The 11,900-nt window shown below is 38.0% G+C and overlaps 1 protein-coding gene across 1 annotated transcript in view; it reads right to left on the bottom strand.

The window, feature by feature from the left end:
* Window positions 1-454: 454 nt before the first annotated feature.
* The window catches only part of LOC107700423 (FERM domain-containing protein 5-like), a 29,759-nt gene continuing 18,313 nt past the window's right edge, over window positions 455-11,900 (bottom strand). Inside the window, exons 2-14 of the mRNA XM_016502057.1 lie at window positions 10,174-10,278; window positions 9,721-9,763; window positions 9,482-9,560; window positions 9,193-9,290; window positions 8,936-9,059; window positions 8,698-8,785; window positions 8,463-8,551; window positions 8,289-8,352; window positions 8,106-8,197; window positions 4,817-4,891; window positions 4,602-4,670; window positions 4,415-4,521; window positions 455-1,096 (exon numbers count right to left, since the gene is read on the bottom strand). Coding sequence (XP_016357543.1) covers window positions 519-1,096; window positions 4,415-4,521; window positions 4,602-4,670; window positions 4,817-4,891; window positions 8,106-8,197; window positions 8,289-8,352; window positions 8,463-8,551; window positions 8,698-8,785; window positions 8,936-9,059; window positions 9,193-9,290; window positions 9,482-9,560; window positions 9,721-9,763; window positions 10,174-10,278 — 1,611 coding nt within the window. The 3' untranslated portion in view covers window positions 455-518. The remainder of the gene's footprint in view (window positions 1,097-4,414; window positions 4,522-4,601; window positions 4,671-4,816; window positions 4,892-8,105; window positions 8,198-8,288; window positions 8,353-8,462; window positions 8,552-8,697; window positions 8,786-8,935; window positions 9,060-9,192; window positions 9,291-9,481; window positions 9,561-9,720; window positions 9,764-10,173; window positions 10,279-11,900) is intronic.

Consider the following 11,900-nt stretch of genomic DNA (forward strand, 5'->3'; position numbering starts at 1 on the left):
TACCTGGACACACAGTGGAGGGACAGAAACCTCTCAGGTTTTATTTAAATATGTGTTTTGCAGATTAACTAAAGTATTGTGGGTTTTGAACAACAATTTTCATTTTTGGGTGAACTATCCCTTTATCGGCTGCCCCTGTCTATTGTCTGACCAATGAAGGCATCTTTGTCTGATTGCAGTATGAGGTCTTACTTGTCACAGTCTTGGTGAACATTCTTTGAGTGTAGATATTATATTTAAATGATAGATAAATTACGATTGGGTGATGGCAGCATTTAAAGAGCTATACATACCTTTTTTTTATCCGACTATAAAGTAGTGCTGCAGAGAACAATTTCACAATAACTAGAGCTGAAACATACACAGTTTTCTCGTCTTGGCATGGTATTAGGAAGTCCAAGGCTTTGGCTATGTAGATAATAGTCATTTCATTTTGACTTCATGGTACCATGATATTAATGCTTAGAATGTCCCACTCGTAGACTACACTGAGGAGACAGAGAAGGGTGCTTACACATTCATTTATTGATGAGATGCCCACCCATCCAGCGCAACTTGCAGGCCAGCCAGCGCCTAAGGGGGCAGAAGTATTCATAGTGGAACTGCTGGAATTCGGGTGTTCTCCGGATGTCCCTAAGAAAGGCCAAGTCCAGCTCAGACTCTGTTAGCACAATAAGAAGTAGAAGGAGGGCAAATAGTAGAGACAGGGTCACTAAGAAAAGACGTGCCAAACTACAGATGAACTCATTCACCCTTTCCTCTGGGCCATGTTGGGTTGGCCGAGACTTCTCCAGTTGAGAGCGTTTCCCTTTGGGTTTAACGCCCTGTGGCCTTGCCTGGTTTTGAGTACACAGTTCTGTTCCTCCTTCCTCTTGATTGCTGCGGGGGCCGTTTGTGTGGCGAACCTGAGCCTGGTCTGAGGGGTCGTTGGACACTGGTGTGGGAAGCACGCTGTCAGAGGGACTGTAAGAGTCCTCGGAAAATTCAGCTGTTCTGTCTCCCTCGGCTCTATTTCCATGGGAGTGTAGAAATGAGTTGCCATTGGAGACCGATCGCTCTGGCGTGGAATGGCCACTGTCACGCAAGGACTCCAGACCTGAAATAGAGTGGGGATGTTCAGTGATTGTGTTTCATGCATTATGTTGATGTGCTTTCAGGTTTGTGTGCCATTCAGAATTTCTTTTGAACTTTCAGTTCTTCGATAAATCCTGAAAATACATCACGGTTTCAACAAAGATGTAAAAGTTTTTATTTATTTATTTATTTTTCAGCAACAAATCAGCATATTACAATGATTTCTAAAGAATCATGTGACACTTTAGTACATTTTAAAATATACTAAAATAGAAAACAGTTCTTTTGAATAGTAATAATTTTTCACAATATTACTGGATTTTTGATCAAATAAATGCAGCCTTGGTGAGCATATGATATTGACAGGATGGAGGAACACTTTCAATATCCCAGAATGCCATAATCGGTTAAATTTCTCTGAACTGTAATTCAGTATACTACTCTTCCTTTAAATACCAATTCAACTTCCAATATGTGGTGTGGCCAGTTCATTTCAAATTCTAACTAATGAATTAAAAGGGAACCAATTATTAAATTCAGAACTTTGCCCAACCCTAATATATTATACTGATTTCATAAGCCCGAGTTAAATGTCTCAACCAAATATAGCTGAAAAAAGAAATAAATAACAAATTCTAACAAATTGGTTAAACATTGTCACAGTGAGTCCTCATGTATTCAATAACAGTAAGACTTGTGACATCAGACACATTGTATATTAATGTTTAGTCACAAGCAAATTTCAGTTTTACTTCTTCCATTTTTAACTTATGAAATAACAAAAGAAAATAAAATGTTATCAGAAAAGGGAGAATAAAAAATCCATGTTTAATGTAAGTAATTTCATGCTAGTTTACTTTTAAGTGATATTCCATTATAATTCACAATTGCATAATTTACATTTATTCAGCTGGTACAAATGTATGTGTATTGATAAAATGCACTATGATGTAAGTATTATAAGTGCATATATAGATCTAATTAACCACAAGAAAACATAGCTCCACCCACAATCCATAAAAGCTACACACCATGCTAACAATGGTCGCACTCTAATCCGCTATATATGCTGTGCACATTCAAATGCAGTCACACTAAAATAAGTTGAACATCCAGCTGTTCCAAACGACAAGGAACTTTACCTGCAGTGCTGGTGGGTTGAACACCAAGTCTAGATGAAGCTCCAGAGGAAGTGGAGGAGCTGGGCAAAGACGGGAAGAGAGGCAGAGCCCCTAGAGCTTTCCCTAATAGTCTAGGTCCCATCGTCAACACCCGTACCTTCACATCCCGGTAACAGTAGTTGATCATCCGCAGATGAACGTTCACCTTTGTCTTAATCCGTATGAGACACTTCACCATGGTTTCAGAATATAGCTGCTAACGTGTGTGATGATCTCAGCCCTGTGTAAATGTATCACCGCTAGACCCTTTTCCTCCCTCTATCCTCCTGAACAAAAATGACATAACACAATGTTGTGTGTGTGTTTATAAAAGTGAGTGTGAGAAAGCGAGAACACCCTAAAGCCTTAAAGCTCCATAAGTTCCCTTATGCCCAAAAGTCCAGCTGCTCTGCATGTTCCAACCCCCTCAAACCCATTATAGGCTGTAACAAAGGAGCACATACACAACACACATTCATTCTGATACAAACCACATGACATACATGGACAGGCTCTCTGTTTATAGATGCTGTAATTATAGCACTGTTTATCCTTATAGTTGGACAAGTTTGTCAGTCCTCATTGTCTCTGTATTTACTTGTGTATGACACAAATTGTCAGTCCACATGTAGGGCATGTGAAGCCTTTTCTTTTAGCATTTACATTTACTGTACTTTAGTATAGTAAATGCTTTTAAATATACTGGTACATGTTTTTGCAAGCACATTGTGTCTGCTGTACTTTAGAACTGGACTTTCTGTACAGATCAGGCACTAGAACAAAACTAACCTTAAACTCAAAATATATAGCACACTTATACAGTACCCTCACACACATACAAACACAACCATGATGGTATTTGGCAGTGTCAGTAAAGTGACTGGAACAAGTGTACGTCTGGTCACATTGTGCACAATGAGAGCGGCTCTCATGTTACATAGAGCAGTAGAAAGAGATGGAGTGTAGTGTATTCCTATCCCGGTCAAGAGCACTCTTTTGTTAAGTATGATCTTTGGGGTCGGTTCATTAAATTGGAACAAAAAATTATTTCTACTAAAAATATTAAACAGCACTGTTCTCAGCATTTATAAGAAATTTTCTTGAGCACCAGGTCAGCATATTAGAATGATTTCTGAAGGATCATGTGACACTGAAGACTGGAGTAATGACTGCTGAAAATTCAGCTTTGTATCACAGGAATAAATTGCATTTGAAGATATATTAAATATATATCTTTTAAGTTATTTTAAAATTGTAATAATATTAAATATTAAATTGCAACAATAATAATACAATTTCACAATATTACAGTTTTGCTGTTCTTTTTTTTTTCCAATAAATGCAGTCCTGGTGAACATAACAGACTTCTTTCAAAAACATTAAGAAATCTAACCAACCCCAAACTTTTGAACAGTAGCGTATGTGGGTTTTTACCTATTTGTGTGTTGTTTAAGTTGAATGAGATGTTTAAAAAAAAAAAAAAACACTGCACCCTGAATTGTAATTTTACAGCTGAATTTTGAATTGTAATGAAAAAAGAAAAGTATTTATATTTACTTATAATGTTTATTAAAATATTGGCAACAAGGGTGGGACATTAAAAACCTACTGTACGTTATGGACCAGTAAGGACACAGTAATGAATCCAAGGGGGAAATTAAACCAAACCAAAAATCTCCAGGGTGCTTTTATTATTTAGTCACCCCATGATAGGAAAAATAACTTTATACCACCAGATGGCAGCATTTCAGTGCTTATGGACCAACCTATCTTGCCTTGAGTTGCATTGAATTCTGAAGACCGTGCACTAACTTTATTTTTCTAGTGACAAATCTGCTTGCTACCTCAATTCCATTTCAGTTTTTGTTCTTAAAAAGGGGCAGTATATGCTAAAGTTGGTGTGCCTGTGTGTGCACAGGTTTGATTATACTTGTGAGGTCCAACAATCCTCACTATTAAAAAATGTCCTCAGTAATATAGTGAAACCAGTTGAACAGACCTCAAATGATAAAAATGCGTATAAATCAGCCCAATCATGTTTATATTTAAAACTGTTTAGAGCTACTTTCTATGGTGGATATGTTTAGGGTTAGGGTTAGGGGTCCAATATCAATATCAATATAACAAATGTGTGTCTGTGCTTATAGGCCTTTATACAATGCCTTTATACATTGCCTTACCCTCCATGATGGAAATATGGACTGCTCTCCTTCGTGTTCGGGGAACGCTACTCTGTCGTGGGCCATGAGTGATGGAGGGACAACTCCTACTGGGGACCATCCCAGCCCTGAACATACAAAAAGATGTGATAAATCAATTGACATACTGTCAGGTATATTTAAACAAGACAGCATTGAGAAGACTCACCTGTGGATCTCTGGAGGCTCTCGTCTGATTTTGGCACTCTGTTCCATCACTTCCTTGGCCACTTTACCACTTTAAGATAAATTATGTAACCAAAATATGAGCGACCCTTCCAGCTAATCCATTAATTAGCATATATTCAAAACACAGGCCTAATTGAGCACAGTTGACGAACCCATGGGGTTCACCTAATAACCACCAGAGCAGATAATATTCACCTATATCTAAAGCGGCTCCCTTTGAAGAAAAGATTACTACTGGATACAGTGCGAACTTGACTTGATTTCTCAAACCTGAAAGAAATAAAGAAAACGAGAGACAGAAATAAATAAATGTGTCCGTTTAAATGACTATTTTTATTAACACAAATTGGGAGTGTTGATGTATTAAAATAATTAACCACAATTCATTCTGTGATTCTTGAAGATTCAAAATTCTGATTTGTAATGTTCTTCTATAAAAAAATATAGTTTTTGAAAAAAATGAAAATCTTGATTTGTTTGTGTTTTGAGTTCCTTACATTTATATAGTGCTTTTCTGGGCACTCAAAGCGCTTTACATAAAAGGGGGGAATCTCCTCAACCACCACCAGTGTGCAGCATCCACCTGGATGATGCGACGGCAGCCATATTGTGCCAGAACGCCCACCACACACCAGCTTACTGGTGGAGAGGAGACAGAGAGATGAAGCCAATCAGCAGATATGGGGATGGTTAGGAGGCCATGATGGTCAGAGGCCAATGGGCGAAAGGCCAGGATGCCGAGGTTACACCCCTACTCTTTTTCGAAGGACATCCTGGGATTTTTAATGACCACAGAGAGTCAGGACCTCGGTTTTAACATCTCATCCGAAAGACGGTGCTTTTTTACAGTATAGTGTCCCCGTCACTACACTGGGGCGTTAGGACCCACACAGACCACAGGGTGAGCACCCCCTGCTGGCCTCACTAACACCTCTTCCAGCAGCAACCTAGTTAAATGTTTTTTTAAAGGGGTCATATGATGCGATTTACATTTATCCTTTCTCTTTGGAGTGTTACAAGCTCTTGGTGCATAAAGAAGATCTGTAAAGTTGCAAAGACTAAAGTCTCAAATCCAAAAAGATATTCTTTATAAAAATTAAGAGTCAGCCACGCCTACCTAAAACAGCTCATTCTAACACGCCCCCACATGTCTACGTCACGATGTGGGAAGATTTGCATAACGCCGCCCAAATGTTCACACAAAGAAAGAAGGCGTAAACGCAAAGAAAGAAGGCGTAACTTTTATTCTCGCTGTAGTATTGTTGCGGCCACCATGTCGTGCAGGTGCTGTGTGTTTCGTTGTGAAAGCGAAACTACTTTGTTTGGCCTTCCAAAAATAGAAGACTGTAAGTACGTTTTTTTATATTTAAAGAGTTTGTATATTTTATATATTTAAAGCGAGTTTTTTGGGCAGTGTAGAGTAGGGCTTGTTGTTTGTCATTTCTCCGATCACAAATGCAGACATGGTTTTATGTTTACGCGGCGCGATGCAACGCAACGCGTAAAAAGACAGTATAAGTCATTATAATCCATAATTATGTCCCCACTGGATGCAACGAATGCCTCATTTATAATGGGTTTTCCTGTTTTTGAATCATCGCTCCGGCCTGACAGGGCATCATCACAATATGGTAAGGGGCGTAACATTTCCGTCACACGCTTGAGGTATTCGGCCAATCATAACACACTGGATAGCTGGTCAATCACAGCACACCTCGCTTTTTCAGACCGATGAGCTTTGAAAAAATCGACGCGTTTCAGAAAGGCGGGGCATAGAGGAGAAACAATAATGTACAGTATGTGGAAAATAATGTGTTTTTTTAACCTTAAACCGCATAAACACATTTCATTACACCAAATACACAAAATAATGTTTTTTAACAGCATCATATGACCCCTTTAATATACTGAACTTTAAGTAACACTGTAGCCCGCTTGTAAGTTTGTTGAAGCCAGTTACAAAAGTCAGTTACAAAAATAAAAAAGAAAAAGAAAAGTAGATTGTTCTATTTTAAATCCATAAAGTAAGACTGATTACCACTTGGTTAATTGATAGTTGGCCAAACTAGTTCTTAAGACAGTTTTAACAGTGAATTTGTTTATGCAACTGGCTGAGAACCACTGGTCTTATCTAATGCACATATGTAAGAAGTTTATGTCCGTGTTTGAGCTTAGTTTCAGCCTGATATGTCAAGAAGGTCATGTGAACTTACTGGTAGAAAGCTTGGTTTTCCACCCCACACTTCCATAGATGCTTGCAGGCCTCAGGTGTTGGAGTAAAGTAAGTCAAGATGATCTTCTGATCCTTAGTAAAGGTCACAGGGGGTCAGTAAGTGTTATTTACTTTTGACTATTTGTTCTTCTGCATTACATGGGGCTGCCTTGATTTCACCTACCTCTTGATGAGTTGCATATATATGAAATGTGTTTCCTTCAAACTTCAGTTTGGTCACCTCATTCCTGTACAATATGACAAAACACTGTTATAGTTATTCATAAACACACAGTCATTGGATCTTGACTGCTAAGCAAATGAAAATGATATGAGAGATTAATTTCCCCTCTCTCACCATTTGAGGAAATGAATCCTCCTGTTCCCCTGTAGTACCACAAAGCCAAATGGGGTAAATGAAAGAAATGCTGCATTGCCAGACACATCCTATGATCAAAAAAAAAAAAACATTACTGTATGTTTTCACTTCTTTATGAATGTAGACATTAACAGACTACTTTCAGTTAGGAAACTTCTGTTGTACTTTGAAATGATTTCCTGGATATGGGCAGCTGATAAGTTTTGCTACTGACCTTGCTTGGGTGTGGATCAACCCCATATGTTTCAAGAGTCTGAGCTTTCCTTAAGAAATTCAGCTCAGCTGTCTCAGGACTCTGGCCTCTGTAGGAAATGAACAGACTTGTTAATTTGCTGCATCTGTTCTGGGAGATAAATTTCATGAATTACATTTAATCTCTCCATTACAAACCCAGTGTCCCTTTAAAAAGAGTGACATACTGCATGTGACAGGTCAATTGAATGTAAGCTTACGTCAGCTCGGATTTGTGGATCTCAGCAATGCGGCGCTCCAGGCGCTCAGAATGCTTGGGAAAAAACTGAAACTTAGAGCTGTAACCTTCCGGATGCTTCCCCGGGTCATAATCTCCAATCTCAGCTAAAATAATATACTGAACTTTAAGTAACACTGTAGCCCGCTTGTAAGTTTGTTGAAGCCAGTTACAAAAGTCAGTTACAAAAATAAAAAAGAAAAAGAAAAGTAGATTGTTCTATTTTAAATCCATAAAGTAAGACTGATTACCACTTGGTTAATTGATAGTTGGCCAAACTAGTTCTTAAGACACAGTCTTAACAGTGGCTTTGTTTATGCAACTCCCTGAGGACCACTGGTGTTAACTAATAAGCATATGTAAGAAGTTTATGTGAATGTTTGAGCTTAATTTTAACCTGATATGTCAAATCATGTGAACTTACTGGTAGAAAGCTTGGTTTTCCACCCCACACTTCCATAGATGCTTGCAGGCCTCAGGTGTTGGAGTAAAGTAAGTCAAGATGATCTTCTGATCCTTAGTAAAGGTCACAGGGGGTCAGTAAGTGTTATTTACTTTTGACTATTTGTTCTTCTGCATTACATGGGGCTGCCTTGATTTCACCTACCTCTTGATGAGTTGCATATATATGAAATGTGTTTCCTTCAAACTTCAGTTTGGTCACCTCATTCCTGTACAATATGACAAAACACTGTTATAGTTATTCATAAACACACAGTCATTGGATCTTGACTGCTAAGCAAATGAAAATGATATGAGAGATTAATTTCCCCTCTCTCACCATTTGAGGAAATGAATCCTCCTGTTCCCCTGTAGTACCACAAAGCCAAATGGGGTAAATGAAAGAAATGCTGCATTGCCAGACACATCCTATGATCAAAAAAAAAAAAACATTACTGTATGTTTTCACTTCTTTATGAATGTAGACATTAACAGACTACTTTCAGTTAGGAAACTTCTGTTGTACTTTGAAATGATTTCCTGGATATGGGCAGCTGATAAGTTTTGCTACTGACCTTGCTTGGGTGTGGATCAACCCCATATGTTTCAAGAGTCTGAGCTTTCCTTAAGAAATTCAGCTCAGCTGTCTCAGGACTCTGGCCTCTGTAGGAAATGAACAGACTTGTTAATTTGCTGCATCTGTTCTGGGAGATAAATTTCATGAATTACATTTAATCTCTCCATTACAAACCCAGTGTCCCTTTAAAAAGAGTGACATACTGCATGTGACAGGTCAATTGAATGTAAGCTTACGTCAGCTCGGATTTGTGGATCTCAGCAATGCGGCGCTCCAGGCGCTCAGAATGCTTGGGAAAAAACTGAAACTTAGAGCTGTAACCTTCCGGATGCTTCCCCGGGTCATAATCTCCAATCTCAGCTAAAATAATATGAGGGAGAATGAAACAAAACCAGTGCCATCTTGTCTTACAGTAACGACATTCATATACATCAAAGCCATAACTCAACAAATACTTTAAAAAATGGCTTCTGTGACTGTTATTTGCTGTTACCCTGCAGAATAAATGCGGCCAACGTAGCAGCATCTGAACTTTTGCACAGGAGTCGGCCGTGATACAAATCTCTTTTAATCTGTAGGAAGACCAGGTATCTGAAAACAACACAGAGGACGTATTAAACTGTCACTGTGCTGATCATACGTACATCAGAGAATTGTACAAGTCTCTGTAACTTGTGTAATATAATTCCATATAGTTCTTTCTTCACAGACAACGTAATGAATATATTGCTCAACTAAATATATACATTTTGAACAAAAATAGACTACGTAATGAGTCGTACCTAGTGATCTCTTCTTTAAGAGTTGCAGGGTCTGGAGGATAGAATTTAACACGCAAACACATAGTGTAGGGTGGCTGGGCTAGGACATAAAACATTCACGTAGATATAATTAAGCAGTCAGTATAACCTTTTGACATGTACGAGGGATGTCAATGAGGGATATGAATGCAAAGATTATTCTTTTCACAGCATGTATAAGAAGGATGAAGCTGGGACTTTCCACATACAATCTGACTTACATCTCATTTGTTTGGTAATTGCCTTGCTAAACTCCAGCCAATGCTGAAACAACAGAATCAAAAATAAATTATGTCTATAATGCAGATAGAGATTCTAGTTTAACACATTGTTATGACCAGAATTTGTCAACTGATGACTGTTCACCACATTACATATCTATTGCGTCACACTTTGCAGCTCTTCATCTGAATATGCATGTGATCATTGGGTGTCCTGCTTCAAGCTCATGCACAAACATTAACATTGATACATTCATCAGGAATGGTTAATTAGGTCAGAGCTAGAATATGTATATATATATATATATTTTTTTTTTTTTTTTTTTCCGCTGCGGTTTTCTTTTCTTTCTCTTTTTTTTTTTTTTTTTTTTTTTTCAATGCTTTGTCAGCTGAATAATCCACAAGTGTTGTACACTACTAACAACTCATAATATATCTATACTAGGAACTCACCCGTTGCTTGTCTGGGTCCACAAATCTGATGCCAAAATAGTCTTTCTCCAGCAGGTTTAGATGCTGACAGACCTGCTCAAACAGCCATTGAGCTTTTGCATCCCTCTGGAACAGAGAGAAACAGGAATCAACGTGACAATGCTTGTACACAGTCTGTTAACAATGCCTCAGTTCTATAGTATATTTGACATCACTCAACTTTCTTTGCTGACATCCCATTTACTTTACTATTAGCTTTACAGTGTACTCTTTGTAAACTGTAATGTTTGGAAACAGGAAAACGGGAATTTTAGCTCTTGAACATACATATATATATATATATATATATATATATAATTACTATAATTATTATTATTATTAAATATTTATTAAATTTTATGCAGACTGTCTGTGAACCAAAATCCATTACTCCCCTTTCTTTTACACAGAATGGCATTCATTTTACCCAAATTCATTCTGTTGCTGTCTAATCTCCTGTATTTTTTTATAGTAGGCTTTAAGCAGGGTTATATAGCACCGAATCTGACAACACAGCATAAAAGACCATAATGAGTGAACAATATCCATATTCCCCCATATTTCACACATAATGGCATTAATGTTACCCAGAATCACTCTGCTGATGTCTAACCTACTGTATATTGTCTGTTGTGAACAGCTTCAGATATACAGCAGGGTCACTGAATCTGACAACACATCTTAGAGGTTACCGAAATCTGTTACCCCCTCCCTTTCACACATAATGGCTTTAATGTCACCAAAATTCGTTCTGGTGATGTCTAACCTCCCATGTTTTATATCCTATAAAGCATTATCCTCTAATGTGAATATCTTCACACATACAGCAGGGTCACCAAATCCAAGAAAGAAAGAAAAACAACATTAGAAGTTACCAAAATCTGTTTTACACCCTCTGTTTTACACACAATGGCTTTACAGTTTTTCTCGATTGCTTAAACACCATCACCAGGCTTTTGAACTAAAATTTCAAAACCATAACGCCATTTATCAAAAAGCACACCCATTTCCCTAAACTATAAACACTATTCCCCTTTTTGACACATGAATCAGATTTGTTGAACTGTCACTGCAAAACTCTACACACAAATCCCTTCATTTCTCATTGCCTAGGCCATGTTGTCATTTAGAAAGCACTAGCATTCAATATTGTTCACTCAAGTCAGCATAGCTTGAGCTCAATTAGCACACAGTTACCCACGTGGAAACACTAAGAGTCAAAATTGATCACACACCAATCAGAACCTTCAATAGATAGATAAAAGAGCCCAAGTCAGTTCATTCAGTTTTGGAACAATGGATCCAGAGAGATGTCATTGAAAAGGTCGAGGACACCAGAGAGGAGGAGAAGGAGGAAGAGGATGAGCAAGAGCAGTAAGGAGTGATGTCTAACCTCCTGAATTTTATATTTTAGAAAGCATTTTTGCCTGATGTGAACAGCTCCAGATTTACAGCAGGGTCACTGAATCTGATAACACGTCATAATACGTTACCGAAAACTTTTACTCCCCTCTATTTCATACAATTACCAAATTATTTCTGGTGATTTTGGTCTTATGTGAAAAGCTTCAGATATACAGCTGGGTTACCAAATCTGACACAACAGTATTAGAGGTTACCGAAATCACTTATCACAAATTGCAGTGGTTCTCAAACCTCTCCATGAAGTACCCCCAGCACTGCACATTTTGTATGTCTCCCTATATCTG

The sequence above is a fragment of the Sinocyclocheilus anshuiensis genome, unplaced genomic scaffold (assembly GCF_001515605.1).
Source record: "Sinocyclocheilus anshuiensis isolate Anshui unplaced genomic scaffold, SAMN03320099.WGS_v1.1 scaffold154, whole genome shotgun sequence".
NCBI lineage: Eukaryota > Metazoa > Chordata > Actinopteri > Cypriniformes > Cyprinidae > Sinocyclocheilus > Sinocyclocheilus anshuiensis.